The sequence below is a fragment of the Polyodon spathula genome, chromosome 29 (genome assembly GCF_017654505.1).
Source record: "Polyodon spathula isolate WHYD16114869_AA chromosome 29, ASM1765450v1, whole genome shotgun sequence".
Taxonomy (NCBI): Eukaryota; Metazoa; Chordata; class Actinopteri; order Acipenseriformes; family Polyodontidae; genus Polyodon; species Polyodon spathula.
This window is the reverse complement of record NC_054562.1, coordinates 1,667,548-1,694,151: the sequence shown is the minus strand read 5'-3', so window position 1 is coordinate 1,694,151 and position 26,604 is coordinate 1,667,548. Positions and strand designations below refer to the sequence as shown.

The window sequence follows — 26,604 nt, the reverse complement described above, 5'->3', positions numbered from 1 at the left end:
ATTAGCTTTATTAACAGGATCACTGACCCCTCCCTTTAAAGGAGCGCTGACCATCTTTAAAATCCATTCTCTCACCTCTTATTAGCTTTATTAACATGATCACTGACCCCCTCCCTTTACAGGAGCGCTGACCATCTTTAAAATCCATTCTCTCACCTCTTATTAGCTTTATTAACAGGATCACTGGCCCCTCCCTTTAAAGGAGCGCTGACCATCTTTAAAATCCATTCTCTCACCTCTTATTAGCTTTATTAACAGGATCACTGACCCCTCCCTTTAAAGGAGCGCTGACCATCTTTAAAATCCATTCTCTCACCTCTTATTAGCTTTATTAACAGGATCACTGACCCCTCCCTTTAAAGGAGCGCTGACCATCTTTAAAATCCATTCTCTCACCTCTTATTAGCTTTATTAACAGGATCACTGGCCCCTCCCTTTAAAGGAGCGCTGACCATCTTTAAAATCCATTCTCTCACCTCTTATTAGCTTTATTAACATGATCACTGACCCCTCCCTTTAAAGGAGCGCTGACCATCTTTAAAATCCATTCTCTCACCTCTTATTAGCTTTATTAACAGGATCACTGACCCCTCCCTTTAAAGGAGCGCTGACCATCTTTAAAATCCATTCTCTCACCTCTTATTAGCTTTATTAACAGGATCACTGACCCCTCCCTTTAAAGGAGCGCTGACCATCTTTAAAATCCATTCTCTCACCTCTTATTAGCTTTATTAACAGGATCACTGGCCCCTCCCTTTAAAGGAGCGCTGACCATCTTTAAAATCCATTCTCTCACCTCTTATTAGCTTTATTAACAGGATCACTGACCCCTCCCTTTAAAGGAGCGCTGACCATCTTTAAAATCCATTCTCTCACCTCTTATTAGCTTTATTAACAGGATCACTGGCCCCTCCCTTTACAGGAGCGCTGACCATCTTTAAAATCCATTCTCTCACCTCTTATTAGCTTTATTAACAGGATCACTGACCCCTCCCTTTAAAGGAGCGCTGACCATCTTTAAAATCCATTCTCTCACCTCTTATTAGCTTTATTAACAGGATCACTGGCCCCTCCCTTTAAAGGAGCGCTGACCATCTTTAAAATCCATTCTCTCACCTCTTATTAGCTTTATTAACAGGATCACTGACCCCTCCCTTTAAAGGAGCGCTGACCATCTTTAAAATCCATTCTCTCACCTCTTATTAGCTTTATTAACAGGATCACTGACCCCTCCCTTTAAAGGAGCGCTGACCATCTTTAAAATCCATTCTCTCACCTCTTATTAGCTTTATTAACAGGATCACTGACCCCTCCCTTTAAAGGAGCGCTGACCATCTTTAAAATCCATTCTCTCACCTCTTATTAGCTTTATTAACAGGATCACTGGCCCCTCCCTTTAAAGGAGCGCTGACCATCTTTAAAATCCATTCTCTCACCTCTTATTAGCTTTATTAACAGGATCACTGGCCCCTCCCTTTACAGGAGCGCTGACCATCTTTAAAATCCATTCTCTCACCTCTTATTAGCTTTATTAACAGGATCACTGACCCCTCCCTTTAAAGGAGCGCTGACCATCTTTAAAATCCATTCTCTCACCTCTTATTAGCTTTATTAACATGATCACTGACCCCTCCCTTTAAAGGAGCGCTGACCATCTTTAAAATCCATTCTCTCACCTCTTATTAGCTTTATTAACAGGATCACTGACCCCTCCCTTTAAAGGAGCGCTGACCATCTTTAAAATCCATTCTCTCACCTCTTATTAGCTTTATTAACAGGATCACTGACCCCTCCCTTTAAAGGAGCGCTGACCATCTTTAAAATCCATTCTCTCACCTCTTATTAGCTTTATTAACAGGATCACTGACCCCTCCCTTTACAGGAGCGCTGACCATCTTTAAAATCCATTCTCTCACCTCTTATTAGCTTTATTAACAGGATCACTGACCCCTCCCTTTAAAGGAGCGCTGACCATCTTTATAATCCATTCTCTCAATCCTATACTATACAACCCTACACTCCTGAAGGTAATGACATAATTACCCCAAAAATTCAATGGCAAACGTTTCCACTAGAAGTCTTTCTCAGAGTCTTCAGTGTGAATTCAATGGCAAACGTTTCCACTAGAAGTCTTTCTCAGAGTCTTCAGTGTGAATTCAATGGCAAACGTTTCCACTAGAAGTCTTTCTCAGAGTCTTCAGTGTGAATTCAATGGCAAACGTTTCCACTAGAAGTCTTTCTCAGTGTCTTCAGTGTGAATTCAATGGCAAACGTTTCCACTAGAAGTCTTTCTCAGTGTCTTCAGTGTGAATTCAATGGCAAACGTTTCCACTAGAAGTCTTTCTCAGAGTCTTCAGTGTGAATTCAATGGCAAACGTTTCCACTAGAAGTCTTTCTCAGTGTCTTCAGTGTGAATTCAATGGCAAACGTTTCCACTAGAAGTCTTTCTCAGCGTCTTCAGTGTAAATTCAATGGCAAACGTTTCCACTAGAAGTCTTTCTCAGTGTCTTCAGTGTGAATTCAATGGCAAACGTTTCCACTAGAAGTCTTTCTCAGTACACACACACACACATGTTTGCAGTCCTGTACTTATGGGGACTTCTCATTGACTCTCACTATATTTTTATTGAAAATTTCTAACTCCAGTCAAAACTCCGCACAGGGCAAAAGTCGACAACAAACTCAATATTTTGTCACTGTTCATTTTGTGTTTTAAAGGCATATTTTGTTTTAAAAAGTTGTTTTACAAAGTGGGCTCATCCCTACAACGTCGTTTCTTCAGGATAATGGCACATTATCTCAAATTTTATCCCAACATTGACAGACACACAAACACACAGACACACAGACACACACAAACACACTGGGGCAAACACACAGACACACACAAACACACACACACACACACACACACACACACAGGCTGTAGTCTTGTATCATAATTGCCAGGGAAAGGGAATGAGAAAGGAGGATCAACGGGACAGATTCACTTCTGTCAGACAGAAATCCTGCTCATGAACCTGACCCATGAGTAAGCAGCTTTCCGGTTCTTTCAGCCCATCATCGACTCCCTCTGAGGTGGAGGGGGGATTACGAAATCAAGGGACTGCGGTTTGTTTTTAAACAGAGGAATGCCCCCCCCCCCCCACTCTTCTCTTCCCTTCTCTTTTCTCTCACTCTCGCAGGGTGGTCTGAGTGAGTCGTCCTGCAGAAGAACGCAGCGGAGACACGTCCGAGACGCTGGAGCGCTGGGGGTCTTTCGGGGGAGCGGCAGCCCTGCTCTAAGGGTGGGGGGGCTTCGGAGATCCTGCGCTTCCACAAGCAAGGCTTGGGGAACAAGCCTTCAAGTGGATCTGGGCTCTGAGAAACCAGCTGTAGGGCAGAGCTGATGCTGAGATGCACACACTGAGACACTGAGACACATAGGAATTGAGACACTGAGACACACATTGAGACACAGAGACAGACTGAGACACACACTAAGACACAGAGACACACACTGAGACACAGAGACACACTGAGACACACACTGAGACACAGAGAGCCACATAAACACACACTGAGACACAGAGACACACTGAGACACATATTGAGACACAGAGAGGCATTGAGACACACACAGACACACACTGAGACAGTGAGACACAAACTGAGACAATGAGACACAGAGACACACACTGAGACACACACAGACACACAGAGGCACTGAGACACACACTAAGACAAAGGTGCTGGAGCTAGGGGTGCTGGCGGTGCTGTAGCACCCCCTTGTCTTTGCATGGCTTCCATCATACAGAGGGGTTACAGTTTTGTTCAATGGCTTTCAGCACCCCCACTTAAAAATCATTCCAGTGCCACAGCACTAAGGAAAAGCACAGGGGAGCATTGCAAAGCATGGAGAGGTGTGGTAAAGCATAGGGAAGCATTGCAAAGCACAGAGAGGTGTGGTAAAGCATAGGGAAGCATTGTAAAGCACAGAGAGGTCTGGTAAAGCATAGGGAAGCATTGTAAAGCACAGAGAGGTCTGGTAAAGCATAGGGAAGCATTGTAAAGCACAGAGAGGTCTGGTAAAGCATAGGGAAGCATTGTAAAGCACAGAGAGGTCTGGTAAAGCATAGGGAAGCATTGTAAAGCACAGAGAGGTCTGGTAAAGCATAGGGAAGCATTGTAAAGCACAGAGAGGTGTGGTAAAGCACAGGGAAGCATTGTAAAGCACAGAGAGGTCTGGTAAAGCATAGGGAAGCATTGTAAAACACAGAGAGGTCTGGCAAAGCATAGGGAAGCATTGTAAAGCACAAACACACACACACAGTGAGACACACAGACTGAAACACTGGCATTTGGAAACTGCAGTGCTGAGAGGTCAATCGTACAGCAAGGACTGGATCACAAAGCACCCCCACGCACTGACACGCCGACACGCAGTAAAAACCGCGGCGCGCTTCGTCTTCAACGCCGGCCCTTGTTCTGCGTGACCTGTGCCGCATCCCGGGGCGGCTCCGTGACAATGAAGACCCGACACGCCGCTGTCTCCCAGACCGCTGACTCAGCGGCGCTGACCGGCCGAGTCACCGGCCACTCATTCACAAGCCTCGGCACAGAGAGGCACGCTTTCTTTCCGCGGTTTGCCTTTCCGGTCGGGTGAATCGTTTTCTGTTTTGTTTTTACGGGAATATCTCAGTCAATCGGAATTGCCGGAATAATTAAAGAGATTTTTAAAAAATAAATATATATATATTAAAGGAGCGCTGACCATCTTTAAAATCCATTCTCTCACCTCTTATTAGCTTTATTAACAGGATCACTGACCCCTCCCTTTAAAGGAGCGCTGACCATCTTTAAAATCCATTCTCTCACCTCTTATTAGCTTTATTAACAGGATCACTGACCCCTCCCTTTACAGGAGCGCTGACCATCTTTAAAATCCATTCTCTCACCTCTTATTAGCTTTATTAACAGGATCACTGACCCCTCCCTTTAAAGGAGCGCTGACCATCTTTAAAATCCATTCTCTCACCTCTTATTAGCTTTATTAACAGGATCACTGGCCCCTCCCTTTAAAGGAGCGCTGACCATCTTTAAAATCCATTCTCTCACCTCTTATTAGCTTTATTAACAGGATCACTGACCCCTCCCTTTAAAGGAGCGCTGACCATCTTTAAAATCCATTCTCTCACCTCTTATTAGCTTTATTAACAGGATCACTGACCCCTCCCTTTACAGGAGCGCTGACCATCTTTAAAATCCATTCTCTCACCTCTTATTAGCTTTATTAACAGGATCACTGACCCCTCCCTTTAAAGGAGCGCTGACCATCTTTAAAATCCATTCTCTCACCTCTTATTAGCTTTATTAACAGGATCACTGACCCCTCCCTTTACAGGAGCGCTGACCATCTTTAAAATCCATTCTCTCACCTCTTATTAGCTTTATTAACAGGATCACTGGCCCCTCCCTTTACAGGAGCGCTGACCATCTTTAAAATCCATTCTCTCACCTCTTATTAGCTTTATTAACAGGATCACTGGCCCCTCCCTTTAAAGGAGCGCTGACCATCTTTAAAATCCATTCTCTCACCTCTTATTAGCTTTATTAACAGGATCACTGACCCCTCCCTTTAAAGGAGCGCTGACCATCTTTAAAATCCATTCTCTCACCTCTTATTAGCTTTATTAACAGGATCACTGACCCCTCCCTTTACAGGAGCGCTGACCATCTTTAAAATCCATTCTCTCACCTCTTATTAGCTTTATTAACAGGATCACTGACCCCTCCCTTTAAAGGAGCGCTGACCATCTTTAAAATCCATTCTCTCACCTCTTATTAGCTTTATTAACATGATCACTGACCCCTCCCTTTACAGGAGCGCTGACCATCTTTAAAATCCATTCTCTCACCTCTTATTAGCTTTATTAACATGATCACTGGCCCCTCCCTTTAAAGGAGCGCTGACCATCTTTAAAATCCATTCTCTCACCTCTTATTAGCTTTATTAACAGGATCACTGACCCCTCCCTTTACAGGAGCGCTGACCATCTTTAAAATCCATTCTCTCACCTCTTATTAGCTTTATTAACAGGATCACTGACCCCTCCCTTTACAGGAGCGCTGACCATCTTTAAAATCCATTCTCTCACCTCTTATTAGCTTTATTAACAGGATCACTGACCCCTCCCTTTACAGGAGCGCTGACCATCTTTAAAATCCATTCTCTCACCTGTTATTAGCGCCCTATCGCCTGGAGGTGTGTTTTTCAAGAAAAATAATTCATCCCCTATTCCCGATTTCTTTTATCTGAATCGTTTTGATCTTTTTTTTCCATTAAATGTACAGCGCTTGAATACATGGGTAGGGAGAGCTGAGGCTGGCAGGGGAATCCACGGTTCACCGCGCACCAGCGCCCCCTCTGAGGCCGACAGGGCGTCTGCGGTACTGCAGTGGAGCAATCAGATCTGGGTTCGTCTCCACCGGCGACCGCGCTGTGCGACAAAACTAATGATGGCTTCCTCGTTGCCAAAGGGGGGTGGTTTGGGGGGGGGGGGGGGGGGGGGGGGGGGGGGGGGGGGGGGGGGGGCGGCGAAATTTATATATGTATTTTACAAAAAACTGACAGCTATGACTTCGGTTTTCGAAGACAAAATCTGGCAAATCTGAGTTTCTCGACCTCGGATGCACAGATGAAGACGCGCCAAGCCCAGCCACGTGTTTCGGATACTGAGGAAGGATCACGTCCCAGATGTTTTGGGTGTAAGCCTCGAAAGAAAGTGTGCAATCAAGCCTCACGCCTCGCTGATTAACTCTAGCGGCCGGACTGATCTCACGGCCGTCAGTGACCAATTAAAAATGACCAGCTGTGACAATACCCAATCACACAGCCCCTCCTTCATTACAGTTTAACTGCAAAAAATGTTGCTGCCTCCAAGTTTTTATATCAGCTTTACAATGATTACAATAACCCTATGCTTTACCAGGCCTCTCTGTGCTTTACAATGCTTCCCTATGCTTTACCAGACCTCTCTGTGCTTTACAATGCTTCCCTATGCTTTACCAGACCTCTCTGTGCTTTACAATGCTTCCCTATGCTTTACCACCCCTCTCTGTGCTTTACAATGCTTCCCTATGCTTTACCAGACCTCTCTGTGCTTTACAATGCTTCCCTATGCTTTACCAGACCTCTCTGTGCTTTACAATGCTTCCCTGTGCTTTACCAGACCTCTCTGTGCTTTACAATGCTTCCCTGTGCTGCCTCTCCGTTGTTTTCTCAGGCTCTTCGGCAGGTGAAAGTCGTCCTCATGTTAGTCCCGGGGTCGCAGCGTGACATCACAGTGAGAGATGTCATAAATCAATGCTAATTACAGGGAAACAGCCTGTGATCACGGAAAACTTTGACCTGTTTCTCTCTCTGCGCTCGAGGGAGAGAGAGAGAGAGAGAGAGAGAGAGAGAAGAGAGAGAGAGAGAGAGAGAGGGGGAATAGAGAGAGAGATAGGAGTCTCTCTCTCTCTCCGCTCTCTACTCTCTTTCTCTTTTCTCTGAGAAGAGAGAGAGAGAGAGAAAGAGAACTACTCTTTTTTCTCTCTCCTCTCTTTCTTTCTCTCTCCTCTCCTTTTGGGGGGGGAGAGAGGAGGAGAGGAGAGAGAAAGGGGGAGAGGAGAGAGGGGGAGAGAGAGAGAGAGAGAGAGAGGAGAGAGAGAGAGAGAGAGGGGGAGAGGGTAGAGAGAGAGAGAGACAGAGAGAAGGAGGGAGGGAGAAACCAGGGTAGAGAGAGGGGGGAGAGGGGGGAGAGACAGAGAGAAGGACGGGAGGGGCAGACCAGGGTTAAACGCATTTGCATCCCAGTATAACCACGTGTCATATGTCGGTGCCTTTTTGTAGCCCCCTGACGTCCGTACTGGCACACTCTTGCACTAAGTCTTTCTTTATTTCTTCTTTCTGGTCTTTCTTACTTTGATTTTCACTGTCTATAGAACTACCTACCCAAACCCCAACTCCTTTATCTTTGCTAAAATGGGGGGGGGGGTGGGGACGCGTTTGAATTAATTATGTCGTCGGTGTAACGAGAAACTTCACTGACTTCGGGTCTCCACCTTGAAGTACAAGGGACCTAATTTGTCCTTCAATTTACGAGGAGAGAGAGAGAGAGAGAGAGAGAGAGAGAGAGAGAGAGAGGAGAGAGACTCCTGTTAGGATTGCCCAGAGAGGTCTGGTAAAGCATAGGGAAGCATTGTAAAGCACAGAGAGGTCTGGTAAAGCACAGGGAAGCATTGTAAAGCACAGAGAGGTCTGGTAAAGCATAGGGAAGCATTGTAAAGCACAGAGAGGTCTGGTAAAGCACAGGGAAGCATTGTAAAGCACAGAGAGGTCTGGTAAAGCATAGGGAAGCATTGTAAAGCACAGAGAGGTCTGGTAAAGCATAGGGAAGCATTGTAAAGCACAGAGAGGGGTGGTAAAGCATAGGGAAGCATTGTAAAGCACAGAGAGGTCTGGTAAAGCATAGGGAAGCATTGTAAAGCACAGAGAGGTCTGGTAAAGCATAGGGAAGCATTGTAAAGCACAGAGAGGTCTGGTAAAGCATAGGGAAGCATTGTAAAGCACAGAGAGGTCTGGTAAAGCATAGGGAAGCATTGTAAAGCACAGAGAGGTCTGGTAAAGCATAGGGAAGCATTGTAAAGCACAGAGAGGTCTGGTAAAGCATAGGGAAGCATTGTAAAGCACAGAGAGGTCTGGTAAAGCATAGGGAAGCATTGTAAAGCACAGAGAGGTCTGGTAAAGCATAGGGAAGCATTGTAAAGCACAGAGAGGTCTGGTAAAGCATAGGGAAGCATTGTAAAGCACAGAGATGTCTGGTAAAGCATAGGGAAGCATTATAAAGCACAGAGAGGTCTGGTAAAGCATAGGGAAGCATTGTAAAGCACAGAGAGGTCTGGTAAAGCACAGGGAAGCATTGTAAAGCAGAGAGGTCTGGTAAAGCACAGGGAAGCACTGTAAAGCACAGAGAGGTGTGGTAAAACATAGGGAAGCATTGTAGAGCACAGAGAGGCCGAGTTCTGGTAAAGCATAGGGAAGCATTGTAAAGCACAGAGAGGTCGGGTAAAGCATAGGGAAGCATTGTAAAGCACAGAGAGGTTTGGTAAAGCATAGGGAAGCATTGTAAAGCACAGAGAGGTCTGGTAAAGCATAGCGAAGCATTGTAAAGCACAGAGAGGTCTGGTAAAGCATAGGGAAGCATTGTAAAGCACAGAGAGGTGTGATAAAGCATAGCGAAGCATTGACCGCCTGCACTACACCTTCTCTACCAGCAGGGGGGTGCGGGGCTCCTCACCAGAGATACAGATTTTTTTTTTTTTTAATCTCTTAAAATGTTTAACTAACACATTTATCATCTCAATGATCCAGAAGACGTCCCCAAATTGTACATTTTTTTATAATTTTATTTGACAAAATAAAACGTTTAATAACGACGCGCTGCATCTTTGATTGAGAAATGCTGCCGGCTTTCGATTTTTTTTTTTCGGTTAGGCGATGGTGCCATCGTGTGGCGACAAAGCGTAACTACATTTCAATATTGCGTCGAAAAGTTAAGATTTAGCCCGTTTTAGTATTATTATTATTATTATTATTATTATTATTATTATTATTATTATAGCCGTCAATAGATAATAATTCATAATTATATTAATATCTAAAAATGTCAACTTGTACGCGCATAAAAACCATTGCAATAAAAGACAAAAGATTTATTAAGGGATTTGCGGCATCGTTGCCAAAAGTCCGATTTCAACGGTTTTATTAACTTTTATGAATTTTTTTATTGAAAATTATTTAGTTTAATATATAGATAAAATAAATAATTACTATATATATATATATATATATATATATATATATATATATCTATATATATATATATATATAATATACTATATATATATAGTTTTGCTTGAACACGGCTTTTATTTTGTGCAAAGTGGGATTTCATAATTTGTTTAAAAATATATATAAGTTTCTTAACTGTAATATTTGTTGCCCAGACGGATTTATTTAGTCGTCAAATTATATTTGCGTTTTAAAACGAAACTCGTAAATTAGAAATGACTGTTTTCACCGTCGCCGCCACGTCACATGCCCAAACGGTGAAGCCAAAACACTCCATTTCCCTTTTGGGCAAACGTCATAGTTGTCTTAATTAAGTTTATTTTAATATCGCTTATTAATTCAATTAAAATATCCGCTTATTATTGTTATTATTATTATTATTATTTTTAAACAAAATAAACCGGCGCGGTGTGTCCTAAAATAAATATTTATTTCGCTTGATTTATTTTTCCGTTCAACGTTGATGTTGTGCGGCCCAGAGTGGATTTCCGTTTCCGGTGGTGGGTTGACGCTCTCACGCGGGAAAGGGGTCTATTTATTTTGCCGCGAAATAATCAAAATAATTCTAGAGATATTTATGTTTTCTTTATATTGTAGAAGGAGCACTGTTACGTAAAATAATACGTTTCGGTTTTGTGCCAGATATTATTATATTATTATTAGTTTTTTCCCTTTTTTTTTTTTTTTTGCTAGAATATATTGTATTTATGTTGTTTGTTACAAAACATGTTTGTCACGTTCAGTCCAAGGCGCCCCGACGTTTGTCTCTGCAGCTCAGACGTCGAGAAATTTTTATTATTATTATTATTATTGTTACTATATTTAGCAGATCTTTTCTTGGGGTGCAAGCATGGGGGATACCCTGGAATTCAACGAGATCTATCAAGAAGTGAAGGGGTCGTGGGTGAGACGCGCGTTTTATCAGCTTGAATGGGTTGCAAAGCGAGTGTGTCTTTCTGTAGATGTGGATGTCTGTGTCTCTGTGCAGGTGTGTGTGACTATCTCTGTCTGTGTGTGTGTGTCTATCTCTCTGTGTCTGTCTCTGTAGGTGTGTGTGTCTATCTCTCTGTGTCTGTCTCTGTGCAGACAGTGCAGGTGGTGTCGTCTGTGACAGGTGTACGTGTGGCTTTCTCTGTAGGGTGTGTCACTAACATGTGTACATACAGACTCTGTCGTGTGTGTGTAGGGGTGGGTGTCTAGTCTCTACCTGGGTCGTATCTGTGGCAGGTGTGTGTGTCTTCTCTCGTCTCTGTGCAGGTGTGTGCGTCTATTTCTCTGTGTCTGTCTGTGCAGGTGTGTGTCTATCTGTCTGTGTCTGTCTGTGCAGGTGTGTGTGTCTTTCTCTGTCTCTGTGCAGGTGTGTGCATCTATTTCTCTGTGTCTGTCTGTGCAGGTGTGTGTCTATGTGTCTGTCTGTGCAGGTGTGTGTGTCTATCTGTGTCTGTCTGTGCAGGTGTGTCTGTCTGTCTCTCTCTGTAGCGGTGTGTGGGTGCCTCTGTGCACCTGCCTCGCTGTGTGGGTGTGTTTCTCTTTGTGTGCGTCTCTCTCTTTGTTTCTTTGTGTGGGGGATGTATAAATTAAGCAGATAAACGTTTCTGTTAAAGCTAACAAGAGGTGAGAGAGTGGATTGTAAACTTGGTCAGCACTCCTTTAAAGGGAGGGGCCAGTGATCCTGTTAATAAAGCTAATAAGAGGTGAGAGAATGGATTTTAAAGATGGTCAGCGCTCCTGTAAAGGGAGGGGCCAGTGATCCTGTTAATAAAGCTAATAAGAGGTGAGAGAATGGATTTTAAAGGTGGTCAGCGCTCCTGTAAAGGGAGGTGCCAGTGATCCTGTTAATAAAGCTAATAAGAGGTGAGTGGATTGTAAAGCTGTGTTCTTGGCTTGTCTCGTTGCAGAATGACGGTCGCTTGCGTCTCAGCAAGCAGGCGGTCGTTTACAAGAACAATAAGACCGGAAGGGTGGACAATATCGCGGCCAGCGAGCTGTCCGGGTGTTACTGGCGCCGTGTGTCCCTCGGACACGGAGTCCGCCTGGAGACGAAAAACGGCAACGCCTACAAGTACGACGGCTTCCGAGAATCGGTGAGCAAAAGAAAATAACTATTGCACAGCAGTGTGATCCAGTCCAGGTTTTACTACCAGCTTCATCAGCCCCAGTGTGTCTAGGTAACAAGCTCAGGTGTGTCTTATTATTAAACTCCTAGTGTATTTGTCCCAAGGTCTTTACACCAGCATTCTCGCCCCTGTGTGTCTAGGTAAAACGACGGTGACGTCTGATTATTCAAACTCCTAGGAAGCAGGCCCGGATCCCACTGTGTGCATGCGGGAGTTCTGTATATTACTCCTCGTCCTGACCTGACTGGTTGACGACTGCAGTCTGCCCTCAGACTCGATAATTAAACTGGAGGTTAAACCTGACCGGATCACACTGCTGTGCAGCGGGAGTCTGATTATTAAACTCCTAGTGAAAGCAGGACTGGATCACACTGCTGTGCAGCGGGAGTCTGATTATTAAACTCCTAGTGAAAGCAGGACCGGATCACACTGCTGTGCAGCGGGAGTCTGATTATTAAACTCCTAGTGAAAGCAGGACTGGATCACACTGCTGTGCAGCGGGAGTCTCATTCCCATTCCCTGTTTAAATAGCAAATGAGGCAGAACAGTGGGGAAAAAAAATTAAAAAAATCATTGAGTCGGTTCTTTTTTCTTTTGGTTTGGTTTCTTTCTAATTTCTCCAGGATTTTGAGAAAATGTCGAATTATTTCAAGGCTAATTATCAAGTGGATCTGACAGAGAAGGATATGTGTGTAAAAGGCTGGAATTGGGGAACAGCTAGATTTGGAGGTAAGAACAACCCAAACATGAACTGTACTGTATAACACTGAAACACACAGGCCTGCACAGAACCAAAGCAGCTACCTGAAATGGGGTCTATATAGAGCTGGAATCTAGTGCGCTGGCATTGCCTGCTGTGTGCTGGGCAGAGCCTGGCTGTGCTGTGCTGTGCACAGGGCAATGCTGGCAGGATCGCACTGTATAACACTGATACACAGCCCTGCACAGAACCACAGCAGCTACCCAGCATGGGGTCTATATAGAGCTGGAATCTAGTGCGCTGGCATTGCCTGCTGTGTGCTGGGCAGAGCCTGGCTGTGCTGTGCTGTGCACAGGGCAATGCTGGCAGGATCGCACTGTATAACACTGATACACAGCCCTGCACAGAACCACAGCAGCTGCCCAGCATGGGGTCTATATAGAGCTGGAATCTAGTGCGCTGGCATTGCCTGCTGTGTGCTGGGCAGAGCCTGGCTGTGCTGTGTCTGATGTACACTCTGTGTGTGTGTGTTCCAGGTCAGCTCCTGACCTTTGACATCAATGACCAGCCCGCTTTCGAGGTGCCCCTGACGAACGTGTCCCAGTGCACCCCCGGCAAGAACGAGGTGGCACTGGAGTTTCACCAGAATGATGACGCTGAGGTGTCTCTCATGGAGGTGCGCTTCTACGTGCCTCCATCCTCTACGGACGACGTGACTGACCCTGTGGAGGTGAGAATCAATCAATCAATCTATCTCTATCTAAAACCTTCTCTATCTATAACCCTGTGGCGGTGAGAATCAATCAATCAATATCTGTATCTATAACCCTCTCTATAGTCCTGTGGAGATGAGAATCAATCAATCAATCAATCAATCTATCTCTATCTATAACCCTCTATAACCCTGTGGAGGTGAGAATCAATCAATCTATCTATCTATAACCTTCTCTATCTATAACCCTGTAAAAAGGCCATCAACACATTAGTCTAGTAGTATAGATAGACATAGATATTTACTGGGAGAGATATCAGGTTTGGAGGTGAAATCATCAATCAATCAATCAAAGTAGATAAGATTCTCTATCTGTAACCCTCTCTATCTATAACCCCGTGGAGATGAGAATCAATCAATCTATTTCTATCTATAACTCTCTCTATCTATAACCCTGTGGAGGTGAGAATCAGTTAATCTATCTGTATCTATAACCCTCTCTAGCCCTGTGGAGGTGAGAATCAATCAGTCAATCTATCTATCTATCTGTTAAGCCTCTCTATCTGTAACCCTGTGGAGGTGAGAATCAATCAGTCTATCTATCTATCTGTAGCTATAAGCCTCTCTATATCTGTAACCCTGTGGAGGTGAGAATCAATCTATCTATCTATTGGGCACCTCCACTCTTAGTAGTCAGTCAGATAGAATATTGATAAACCTCCAATTCTTAGTAGGTTAGAATACATCTATCTAGGACGAATCCGGTAGATGTAGCTATAACTAGATAAGTCAGATTTGTGTTGGGATACCTCTCACTCCTAGTGTCTGTCTGTCTCTGTGTGTGTGTGTGTGTGTGTGTGTGACCTGTCTGTCTGTCTGACAGAGACACCACACACAGGGCCCACACAACAGAGGACCGAGGAGTGTTTGACTCTATGCGACAGACACAAAAGGTCGGTGGTATACCTGAGATGTGGACTACAGACGGTGACGTACAGAAATGATGTATGATCTAGATATCTACTGAGACCATGCCCCCCCCCCCCCCCCCCCCCCCCAGGCGTTTTCCAAGCAGGTCCTCTCCAAGGCGGATGTGATCCAGGCCACGGGTGACGCTGTCTGCATCTTCCGAGAGCTGCAGTGCCTGACCCCCAGGGGGCGCTACGACATCCGCATCTACCCATCCTTCCTGCACCTACACGGCAAGACCTTCGACTACAAGATCCCGTACACCACCGTGCTGCGGCTCTTCCTGCTGCCGCACAAGGACCAGCGCCAGATGTTCTTCGTGGTGAGTCTGCCCGCACCCGCGAAACGCTGACAGCTCGGCCTCTCTGCTGTCTGCTGGCAGGCGTGGCTCTCATATCAGTCTCTGTCTTTCTCTGTCTCTTTCTCTGTCTCTTTGTCTCTTTCTCTGTCTCTCTCTCTTTCTGTTTCTCTGTCTCTTTCTTTGTCTCTCTCTCTCCCTGTCTGTCTGTCTTGCTACAGCACTGACAAAACCCGCTGTGTGAACCTGGCTCCATCGTGGCTGTGGAGCGCGGCGGCTCTCTGTGTGAAGCGTAGGGAGCTCAGAGCCGAGATGTCCGAGGCCTGGACTCAGTTTCCTGCACGGGGTGATTGGTTCTCTTGTCTGCGTTTTGGTTTTCAGATCAGCCTGGACCCTCCTATCAAACAGGGCCAAACCCGTTACCACTTCCTCATCCTGCTCTTCTCCAAAGAGGAAGACCTCACCCTGACTCTCAACATGACAGAGTGAGTGGGCCCCCTCTTCACACGGTACCCCGGGGGTTCAGAGCCCCTGAGGGTTCACCCGACGCGAGGCCGGAACCCGGGTCGAAGTGCCAGTGTGACAGAAAGGGGCTTAACTTGAATGTCTTTAGACTGGGAGTATATACCGAGCAGCAAAAGAAAGGGTTTGATTTATAACTGGATAAAATTCACTGGACGTGACCGAAAAACGGCAAACTGTGTTTCAGAGCGGGCGTGGTGACTGGTGATACTGAATCGCTTTCTAACGAGTGTTTTAATCCCAAATTCCCTCTCCCCATTCCACCCCTCTCCTGTTCTGTCTCCCTGCTCTCTCCCCATTCCACCCATCTCACTCCCTCCCTCCTCTCCCCATCTCCCTCTCTCCCTCCCTCTCTCTCTCAGGGATGATGTTTTGAAGAGGTTTGGAGGGAAGCTCAGTAAGAACATGTCTGGCTCTCTGTATGAGATGGTGAGCCGAGTCATGAAGGCCCTGGTCAACCGCAAGATCACCGTGCCGGGCAACTTCCAGGGGTGAGGTGGACCGGGGTTCAACCAGCTAGCTTCTAACTGGGGTCCAACTGGGTTCAACCAGCTAGCTTTTGACTGGGTTCAACCAGCTAGCTTTTGACTGGGTTCAACCAGCTAGCTTTTGACTGGGTTCAACCAGCTAGCTTTTGACTGGGTTCAACCAGCTAGCTTTTGACTGGGGTCCAGCTGGGTTAAACCAAGTTGTTTGTGTCTCTGCCTGTGTGTGTGTCTCCGCAGCCACTCGGGGGCGCAGTGCATCACCTGCTCGTACAAGGCGAGCTCGGGGCTCCTGTACCCCCTGGAGAGGGGCTTCATCTTCGTGCACAAGCCCCCCCTGCACCTGCGCTTCGACGAGGTGTCCTGCGTGAACTTCGCCCGCGGAACCACGACCACGCGCTCCTTCGACTTCGAGATCGAGAGCAAGCAGGGCGGGCAGTATACCTTCAGCAGCATCGAGAGGTAATACCATACCCTGCAATACAATATAATACCCTGCAATACAATACAATAGAGAGGGAGCAGGGCGGGCAGTACACCTTCAGCAGCATCGAGAGGTAATACCATACCCTGCAGTACAATACAATACCCTGCAATACAATAGAGAGGGAGCAGGGCGGGCAGTACAACTTTAGCAGCATCGAGAAGTAATGACATACCCTGCAATACAACACAATACAGTACCCTGCAATACAATACCCTACAATACAATACCATACCCTGCAATGCAATGCAGTACAATACAATAGAGAGGGAGCAGGGCAGGCAGTACACCTTCAGCAGCATTGAGAGGTAATACCATACCTTGAAATACCATACCCTACAATACAATACTCTGCAGTACAATACAATACCCTGAAATACAGTACCTTACAATACAATACACTGCAATACAACACAATAAAGAGGGAGCAGGGCGTCCAGTACACCTTCAGCATCGAGAGGTAATACAATACCCTGCAATACAATACCATGTAATACAATACACTGCAATACAATACAGTGAGAGCAGAGCGGCCAGGTGTCTCCACATGGAAATGCAGGTTTTTGTTGCAGTGTACTTTAGCGTGTGTTTTTTTTCGTAACTCCACAGTGAGATCTCTCTCTATCTCTCTCCTCTTTTTTCAGAGAGGAGTACGGGAAACTCTTTGATTTCGTCAACGCCAAGAAACTGAACATCAAAAATCGGGGACACAAGGAGGTAAAGACATTTTATAAAGACATTTCAGAGGGCTGTGTCTCATCAATATCAGGGTCTAGTGCTGTATATTATAAAGACATTTCAGAGGACTGGATCTCATCAATATCAGGGTCTAGTGCTGAATATTATAAAGACATTTCAGAGGGCTGGATCTCATCAATATCAGGGTCTAGTGCTGTATATTATAAAGACATTTCAGAGGGCTGGATCTCATCAATATCAGGGTCTAGTGCTGTATATTATAAAGACATTTCAGAGGGCTGGATCTCATCAGTATCAGGGTCTAGTGCTGTATATTATAAAGACATTTCAGAGGGCTGGATCGCATCAATATCAGGGTCTAGTGCTGTATATTATAAAGACATTTCAGAGGGCTGGATCTCATCAATAACAGGGTCTAGTGCTGTATATTATAAAGACATTTCAGAGGGCTGGATCTCATCAATATCAGGGTCTAGTGCTGTATATTATAAAGACATTTCAGAGGGCTGGATCTCATCAATATCAGGGTCTAGTGCTGTATATTATAAAGACATTTCAGAGGGCTGGATCGCATCAATATCAGGGTCTAGTGCTGTATATTATAAAGACATTTCAGAGGGCTGGATCTCATCAATATCAGGGTCTAGTGCTGTATATTATAAAGACATTTCAGAGGGCTGGATCGCATCAATATCAGGGTCTGTGTGTATATATATATATATATATATTATATATATATAATATATATATATATATAAATATAATTTTTTTCTGTTTATTTGATGTTTTAAGTTCTATGTTTTATTATTTTTTTATAGAAAAATAAGGTTGGTACGAGTCAGCTCACATCACAGGGCTCTGGTGAGGCACGCGCTCGGAAATGCATGTGTTTGGTGCTTTTTTTTGGGGTGAAACTGGTAGAAAATCATAATAATCATAATTTTCACAGTGCTTGAAACTAACACTAGCCCTGCTGCTGCTGCACACAGTCCCGGGGTTCAGAACTCCCCTCAATGCAGTCTAGTATTATTATTATTATTAATATTGCAATGATCAGGAGGCAGGAGTTTGAGCAGGGTTAGAAACTCACACTAGCCCTGCTGCTGCTGCACCCAGTCCTGGGGTTCAGAGCTCCCCTCAATGAAGACTAGTATTATTATTATTATTTGCAATGATCAGGAGCCAGGAGTTTGAGCAGGGTTACAAACTCACAGCTAGCCCTGCTGCTGCTGCACCCAGTCCTGGGGTTCAGAGCTCCCCTCAATGAAGTCTATTATTATTAATATTGAAATGATCAGGAGCCAGGAGTTTGAGCAGGGTTAGAAACTCACACTAGCCCTGCTGCTGCTGCTGCCCCAGTCCTGGGGTTCAGAGCTCCCCTCAATGAAGTCTAGTATTATTATTTAATATTGCAATGATCAGGAGCCAGGAGTTTGAGCAGGGTTAGAAACTCACACTAGCCCTGCTGCTGCACCCAGTCCTGTAGTTTGAGCAGGGTTAGAAACTCAGACCTAGCCCTGCTGCTGCTGCACCAGTCCTGAAGCTCCCCTAGAGATTATTATTATTATTATTATTATTATTATTATTATTACTTTATTATTATTATTATTATTATTGCAGTGATCAGCAGTTGGAGCTGGGTGCAGTAGAGTTAGTGTCAGATTCAAGCGCTCTGATAATTAATTCTGAAATAAAATTTTGCCTTGCAGACAAGTTTTTTTTTTTTCAAAATTTTTATTTTTTTTATTTTAGTCTTGTTCATTTTTTTTTTCTTTCTCTCAATTTTATTTTCTTTGGCTCCCCCTTTTTCAGTCCCCCGCCTCTCACATTCTCTCCTTTCTCCTGCCCTCTCCTTCCTCCCTCTCCCTCCCTCCCTCTCTCCTCTCCCCTCTTTTCTCTGTCCTTCCTCCATCTCCCCTCCCTCTCTCTCTCCTCCTCCCTCTCCTATCTCTCTCCTCTCTTCTCCCTCTCTCTCTCTTTTTTGTTTTAACAGTAGGCCTGTGCTGGATTGCTGGGCATGGTGTTTGCTTGTGTGACTGCATTTATAAAAACACACAACTGTTCAGGATCATTAAAAATAACGTGGCTTTTTGAATCTTGTTAATACTAAGCTACTAAACGCTTTCCTCCATTTGTGCTGTCTGTGTATTCCTTGAAGCTTTCAAAAATTCTCATCGTCTCCAATGTGAATTCAATGGCAAACGTTTCCACTAGAAGTCTTTCTCAGAGTCTTCAGTGTGAATTCAATGGCAAACGTTTCCACTAGAAGTCTTTCTCAGAGTCTTCAGTGTGAATTCAATTGCAAGCGTTTCCACTAGAAGTCTTTCTCAGAGTCTTCAGTGTGAATTCAATGGCAAACGTTTCCACTAGAAGTCTTTCTCAGTGTCTTCAGTGTGAATTCAATGGCAAACGTTTCCACTAGAAGTCTCTCTTCAGGTCACACAGTCGCGTGAGAAGGCAGGGAGAAGGCAGGTTTTAAAAATTATTCTTTTGAAAACGACCAGACCTTGATTTTTATCGGAGGAGCGACAGAAGCCGGAAGGCGCTCGGAACCACCTGAAGCAAACAGGAAATAAAGCAAAGGACTGAATTGAAACAAACAGTGTGTGTTTTTAAAGAAAGCTACAGTGATTGACACAGACAGCAGGAGCGAGGTTTGATTTGAAGCTGTGAGGATTTGGGGGATACGCGTGTCTGTGTGTCTCCGTCTCTGTGTATCTGTCTGTCTGTGTTTCTCTGTGTGTGTGTGTTTTATTGTCCTGTATTCTCAGGGTATGAAGGGGGGTGACGGTGTCTCGCTCTGTGTTTTATTGTCCTGTATTCTCAGGGTATGAAGGGGGGTGACAGTGTCTCGCTCTGTGTTTTATTGTCCTGTATTCTCAGGGTATGAAGGGGGGTGACGGTGTCTCGCTCTGTGTTTTATTGTCCTGTATTCTCAGGGTATGAAGGGGGGAGACGGTGTCTCGCTCTGTGTTTTATTGTCCTGTATTCTCAGGGTATGAAGGGGGGTGACGGTGTCTCGCTCTGTGTTTTATTGTCCTGTATTCTCAGGGTATGAAGGGGGGTGACGGTGTCTCGCTCTGTGTTTTATTGTCCTGTATTCTCAGAGTATGAAGGGGGGTGACGGTGTCTCGCTCTGTGTTTTATTGTCCTGTATTCTCAGGGTATGAAGGGGGGAGACGGTGTCTCGCTCTGTTTTATTGTCCTGTATTCTCAGGGTATGAAGGGGGGTGACGGTGTCTCGCTCTGTGTTTTATTGTCTTGTATTCTCAGGGTATGAAGGGGGGTGACAGTGTCTCGCTCTGTGTTTTTATTGTCCTGTATTCTCAGGGTATGAAGGGGGGAGACGGTGTCTCGCTCTGTGTTTTATTGTCCTGTATTCTCAGGGTATGAAGGGGGGGTGACAGTGTCTCGCTCTGTGTTTTATTGTCCTGTATTCTCAGGGTATGAAGGGGGGAGACGGTGTCTCGCTCTGTTTTATTGTCCTGTATTCTCAGGGTATGAAGGGGGGTGACGGTGTCTCGCTCTGTGTTTTATTGTCTTGTATTCTCAGGGTATGAAGGGGGGTGACAGTGTCTCGCTCTGTGTTTTTATTGTCCTGTATTCTCAGGGTATGAAGGGGGGAGACGGTGTCTCGCTCTGTGTTTTATTGTCCTGTATTCTCAGGGTATGAAGGGGGGGTGACAGTGTCTCGCTCTGTGTTTTATTGTCCTGTATTCTCAGGGTATGAAGGGGGGTGACAATGCTTACTCAGACTCTGATGATGATCAGCATGATGCTTACCTGGAGAGGATGAAGCAGGAGGGGAAGATCCGAGAGGAGGCTGCCAACGACAGCAGCGATGATTCGGGAGACGAGACCGGTGAGGGGCAGAGGATGGGAGCGAGGGCAGGGGAGAGACTGCAGAGAGGGGAGGAGAAGAGAAGAAGGGGGGGGGGGAGACTGCAGAGGGGAAGGAGAAAGATCGGAGATTGTAGTTTGTTAATTTATTTCCTGGAGGGGAGTGGCTTATTTTAGACAAGTCTGAGTCCTCATCTTCATTATGTTATTTTAATAGCTCTCTCTCTCTCTCAGATGAATCTTTCAATCCTGGTGAGGAGGATGACGATGTTGCAGAAGAGTGAGTTTGTTCATCTGTCTCAGCACAGTGTGTAGAAACACAGTGAACCAATTGTGATGAAACTCGCTCGGGGCCTAATTTAGATCTCGATATTGAGAGGAGCAGAGTCTGGGGGGGGTGTGGAGGCTGGCTGGCTCTCTGCAGCTTTAATGAAACTAAACTCTCCGCCCCTCTCTCTCCTCACTCTCTCTCTCCTTTCTCTCTCTCTCAGGTATGACAGTAACGCATCTGCCTCAGAGTCGAGTGGAGAGGGGGGTGGGAGCGATGATGACGAGGAGGAGGAGAGGAAGAAACCGGCTAAGAAACCGAAACTAGTGAAAGAGAAAGTGGAGAGAAAACCGAAGAAGAGAACGGAGGTGAGAGAGAGCGCTGACCATCTTTAAAATCCATTCTCTCACCTCTTATTAGCTTTATTAACAGGATCACTGACCCCTCCCTTTACAGGAGCGCTGACCATCTTTAAAATCCATTCTCTCACCTCTTATTAGCTTTATTAACAGGATCACTGGCCCCTCCCTTTACAGGAGCGCTGACCATCTTTAAAATCCATTCTCTCACCTCTTATTAGCTTTATTAACAGGATCACTGACCCCTCCCTTTACAGGAGCGCTGACCATCTTTAAAATCCATTCTCTCACCTCTTATTAGCTTTATTAACAGGATCACTGGCCCCTCCCTTTACAGGAGCGCTGACCATCTTTAAAATCCATTCTCTCACCTCTTATTAGCTTTATTAACAGGATCACTGACCCCTCCCTTTACAGGAGCGCTGACCATCTTTAAAATCCATTCTCTCACCTCTTATTAGCTTTATTAACAGGATCACTGACCCCTCCCTTTACAGGAGCGCTGACCATCTTTAAAATCCATTCTCTCACCTCTTATTAGCTTTATTAACATGATCACTGGCTCCTCCCTTTACAGGAGCGCTGACCATCTTTAAAATCCATCTTCTCGCCTCTTATTAGCTTTATTAACAGGATGGCTGGCCACTCTCTCTCTCTCAGGGTAAGAAGCAGAAGGACCCAGGAGCCCCGAAGAGGCCCTTGAGCACGTACATGCTGTGGCTCAACGCCAACCGGGACAAGATCCGTGCGGAGCACCCAGGCATCAGCATCACTGAGGTGTCCAAGAGAGCCGGAGAACTGTGGAAGAACATGAGCAAAGAAAACAAAGAGGTGAGGGAGAGAGAGGAATGGAGAAGGGAGGTGAAGAGAGAGGACAGAGGCCCATCTCCTCTCTCATGAGAGAGACTTGTGGGGGGGGTGGGGGGGGGGGGGGGGTGGGGGGGGGGGGGGGGGGGTGGGGGGTGGGGGTGGGGGGGGGGGGGGGGTGGGGGGGGGGGGGTGGTGGGGGGGGGTGGGGGGGATGTACAGCCAACGTAGTTGTGCGTACGACAACGACGAGGGAAGGTCTCAGAAGAAGGTTATCTGGAGCTGCGAGACTAATAGACCGCAGAGTAAGGCTTCCTGCCTCGTGTTCTCATAGTAGGGACGGCAGCACAGGGAGGTGGGTGTGTCACTCAGTGGCGTGGTGGAGGTCATCAGAGAAGGTTATCCTGGGTGTCACAGGCAAGCAACAAACCGCAGCGTAGGCTTCCTGCGTCGGCATCCAAGTCCTGAACGACTGTCCCAAGGACTCGATTGTTTGGCGTTCATCCAGAGACGCTACTGCCTCGTGTGAGGTTCAGTGACTTGCTCAGGGTCTCTCACACACACACAGTGAGTCAGGGGCTGCTGCAGAGTCTCTTCCAATAGGACCTCGTTTGTTTGGCGTCTCATCCGAAGGACGGAGCACAAGGAGGTTCAGTGACTCGCTCAGGGTCTCTCACACACACACAGTGAGTCAGGGGCTGCTGCAGAGTCTCTTCCAATAGGACCTCGTTTGTTTGGCGTCTCATCCGAAGGACGGAGCACAAGGAGGTTCAGTGACTTGCTCAGGGTCTCTCACACACACACAGTGAGTCAGGGGCTGCTGCAGAGTCTCTTCCAATAGGACCTCGTTTGTTTGGCGTCTCATGCGAAGGACGGAGCACAAGGAGGTTCAGTGACTTGCTCAGGGTCTCTCACACACACACAGTGAGTCAGGGGCTGCTGCAGAGTCTCTTCCAATAGGACCTCGTTTGTTTGGCGTCTCATCTGAAGGACGGAGCACAAGGAGGTTCAGTGACTTGCTCAGGGTCTCTCACACACACACAGTGAGTCAGGGGCTGCTGCAGAGTCTCTTCCCCTGCCAGAGTCTCGTTCCAATAGCGACAATGTCTTGCTTTGGCGTCTCATCCGAAGATGGAGCACAAGGTATAGGTCAGTGGCCCAAACACGGAGGGTCTCAGAACAGTGTGTGTGGTGCTAGTGAGTCAGGGGCTGCTGCAGAGTCTCTTCCAATTAGGACCTCGTTTGTTTGGCGTACTCATCGAAGACGGAGCACAAGGAGGTTCAGTGAATTGGCTCAGGGGTCTCTCACACACCACACAGGAGGAGTCAGGGACTGCTGCAGAGTCCTCTTCCAATAGGACCTCGTTTGTTGGCGTCTCATCCGAAGGACGGAGCACAAGGAGGTTCAGTGACTTGCTCAGGGTCTCTCACACACACACAGTGAGTCAGGGGCTGCTGCAGAGTCTCTTCCAATAGGACCTCGTTTGTTTGGCGTCTCATCCGAAGGACGGAGCACAAGGAGGTTCAGTGACTTGCTCAGGGTCTCTCACACACCAGGGGCTGAAGGCTGGGAGTTCAGGACCGCCTCACCTAAAGTCCTCCTGGTATCAAGCCCCCTTCTCTAAGCACTGGAGCAGCGAGTCTCATGTTTCTCTCCTCCTTTCCCACAGGAATGGGATCACAAGGCTGACGAGGCCAAGAGAGCCTACGAGAGAGCGATGAAGGAGTACAAGGAGAGCGGGGGGGCCTCCTCCTCCACCGCCATCCCGAAAAAGTGAGTAACAGGGAGCGGAGCGGGGGGCGGGGGGGTCCAGGATTAAATCCAAACCAGCTGTGTGAAACTGGTTCCATTGTGGCTCTGGAGTGCGGCAGGTCTGCGTGTGAAGTATAGGGGAGTTAGAGCCAAGATGGCCGACACTGACGCAGTTTCCAGGAGTGATCCTCCTGTCTGTTGCTCTCTTTGTCTCTCCCTCTGTTTCTCTCTCCCCTCTCCCTATCTCTCTCCCTGTCTTTCTCTCTTCATCCCTCTCTCTTTCTTTCTTTCTTTCCTCTCTCCCTCTCCCTCCAGGAATGAGAAGCCCAAGCTTATGAAACTGGCTCCATTGTGGCTCTGCGCGTCCTGCGTGTTGAAGGGGATTAGCGGGGACGGAGCACTAGAGGTTTCAGTGGCTTGCTTCAGGGTTATGGACTCGGACCCAACAGTCGGCTGTCGTCTCTACCCCTGAGTGGGATTTCACACCTTCCCTGGTATCAAAGCCCCGTCTTTAAGGCATGGAGCTAGCGAGTTTCATGTTTTATTCCTTCCCTTCTCCACAGGAATGGGAAAAAGCCCAAGCCCGACGAGGCCAAGGAGGCCTACGAACGAGCGGAGAGCGGTATGAGTACAGCTGAGTATAGCAGGACTCGGGGCCACGAGGTCCTCGTCCTCCACGCCATAAACCTCGGTACAATTTATTTAGTTTACTTTGGGAGACGACGGAGCTTTGGGGCGGGGGAGCGTAGCGGACAGAAATCCAAACCAGCCGTGTAGAAAAAACTGTCGAGCAGCGACGGAGCATTGTGGCTCATAGTGCGGCGAGGTCTGAGTGTGAGTGACTAGGGGAGGTACGAGCAACAGAGATGGCGACACTAGACGCAGTTTGTTCGAGCGCAGGAGTGCATCCTACCTGGGAGTTGCTCTCTTTGGAGAGGCAAAGAGAGTAGGGAGAGGATAGGAGGAGGGGGAGGACCAAGCGGTGAGGAGAAGTAGCGAGCTAGCGATTTCTTTCTTTCTTTCCTCTCTCCCTCTCCCTCCAGGAATGAGAAGCCCAAGCTTATGAAACTGGCTCCATTGTGGCTCTGGAGCGCGGCGGGTTTATATGTGAAGTATAGGGAACTCGGAGCCAAGGTGGCTGACACTGAGACGCAGTTTCCTGCATTAACCTGTTTTATTTATTTATTTTTAATTTCAGGGACAAGAAGCCCTCTTTGAAGGGAAAAGGCAGGGACAAGAAATCCAAACCCTTGTCTAAAAGCAGCAGCGCCGCCAAGAGTCCGGCCAAGGCAACTGCGGGAGAGAACGAGAGCTTCAAGAGCAAGGAGTTCGTCTCGAGCGACGAGAGCTCCGGGGAATCAGACAAGGGGAGGAAGAGCGAGGTGAGGAGGAGGAGGGGGAATAGGACAAGGGGAGGAAGAGCGAGGGGAGGAGGAGAGGAGGGGGAATAGGACAAGGGGAGGAAGAGCGAGGAGAGGAGGGGGAATAGGACAAGGGGAGGAAGAGCGAGGGGAGGAGGGGGAATAGGACAAGGGGAGGAAGAGCGAGGGGAGGAGGAGGGGGAATCCGACAAGGGGAGGAAGAGCGAGGTGAGGAGGAGAGGAGGGGGAATAGGACAAGGGGATGAAGAGCGAGAGGAGGAGGCGGAGGAATAGGACAAACGGAGGAAGAGCGAGGTGAGGAGGAGGAGAGAGGGGAAATAGGACAAAGAGGAAGAGTGAGATGAGGGGGAGGGGGGGAATAGGACAAGGGGAGGAGGAGGAGGAGAGGAAGGGGGAATAGGACAAGGGGAGGAAGAGCAAGGAGATGAGGGGGAATAGGACAAGGGGATGAAGAGCGAGAGGAGGAGGCGGAGGAATAGGACAAACTGAGGAAGAGCGAGGTGAGGAGAGAGGGGAAATAGGACAAAGAGGAAGAGTGAGATGAGGGGGAGGGGGGGAATAGGACAAGGGGAGGAGGAGGAGGAGAGAAGGGGGAATAGGTCAAGGGGAGGAAGAGCGAGAGGAAGGGGAATGGGACAAGGGGAAGAAGAGAGAGGAGAGAAGGGGGAATAGGTCAAGGGGAGGAAGAGTGAGGAGAGGAGGGGGAATAGGACAAGAAGGAAAAGCGAGGAGAGGAGGGGGAATGGGACAAGGGGAAGGAGAGGAGGGAGGGACGAGGTCTCGTTCATTCATTCTTTTTTCTCTCCTATATCTGCTTTCTTCTCTCTCTCTCTCCAGGGTTCTGATGATGAGGAGATCGCCAGCACTCCCCCCAGCTCTGAAGACTCTGGTTCGGACTGAACTGGTCCTGTGATACTCAGAGCCGGGTTGAACTGCAAACCAGTGCACTCCCAGTTCAAACTCCTGTTGCTCTCCCATTTCCATCAGCTACAACGACAAACGTTTCCACTAGAAGTCTTTCTCAGTGTCTCCAGTGTAAATTCAATGGCAAACGTTTCCACTAGAAGTCTTTCTCAGAGTCTTCAGTGTGAATTCAATGGCAAACGTTTCCACTAGAAGTCTTTCTCAGTGTCTCCAGTGTAAATTCAATGGCAAACGTTTCCACTAGAAGTCTGTCCCAAATGTCTGCCTCTGAATTCACGAAGTTTCATGTTTTCATCATTTTCTTTCTGTGTGTTTGAGGGCTGTGCAGCGCCTGGAAGTTCAGGATGGGTGAGATTTTCGGGGGGTTGACTTTGTGAGCTGCGATCTGTAAGCAGGGAGCCGGGGGGGGGG

The 26,604-nt window shown here is 46.9% G+C and overlaps 1 protein-coding gene across 2 annotated transcripts; it reads left to right on the top strand.

The window, feature by feature from the left end:
- The first annotated feature begins 10,668 nt into the window (after nt 1–10,668).
- Nucleotides 10,669–26,340, top strand: ssrp1b (structure specific recognition protein 1b). Of its 2 annotated transcripts, XM_041232112.1 has the most exons (17): nt 10,669–10,778; nt 11,773–11,958; nt 12,615–12,720; nt 13,228–13,421; nt 14,464–14,694; nt 15,052–15,155; nt 15,555–15,683; nt 15,918–16,139; nt 16,806–16,878; nt 17,679–17,687; nt 20,584–20,722; nt 20,935–20,980; nt 21,192–21,336; nt 21,988–22,158; nt 23,805–23,908; nt 25,086–25,269; nt 26,107–26,340. In XM_041232112.1, the coding sequence occupies exons 1-17, from the start codon at nt 10,725–10,727 to the stop codon at nt 26,167–26,169; spliced, it is 2,160 nt and encodes a 719-aa protein (XP_041088046.1). In that variant the 5' UTR covers nt 10,669–10,724; the 3' UTR covers nt 26,170–26,340. The 2 variants fall into 2 exon arrangements, with proteins under 2 accessions (XP_041088046.1, XP_041088047.1); XM_041232113.1 differs by lacking the exon at nt 17,679–17,687.
- Nucleotides 26,341–26,604: the final 264 nt, after the last annotated feature.

Coding starts and splice junctions, on each gene's coding strand:
- ssrp1b (XM_041232112.1), top strand. CDS start 10,725: ATGGGGGATACCCTGGAATTCAACGAGATCTATCAAGAAGTGAAGGGG. Junction 15,156..15,554: donor CTGACTCTCAACATGACAGA/GTGAGTGGGCCC, acceptor TCTCTCTCTCAG/GGATGATGTTTTGAAGAGGT. Junction 23,909..25,085: donor TCCACCGCCATCCCGAAAAA/GTGAGTAACAGG, acceptor TTTTAATTTCAG/GGACAAGAAGCCCTCTTTGA.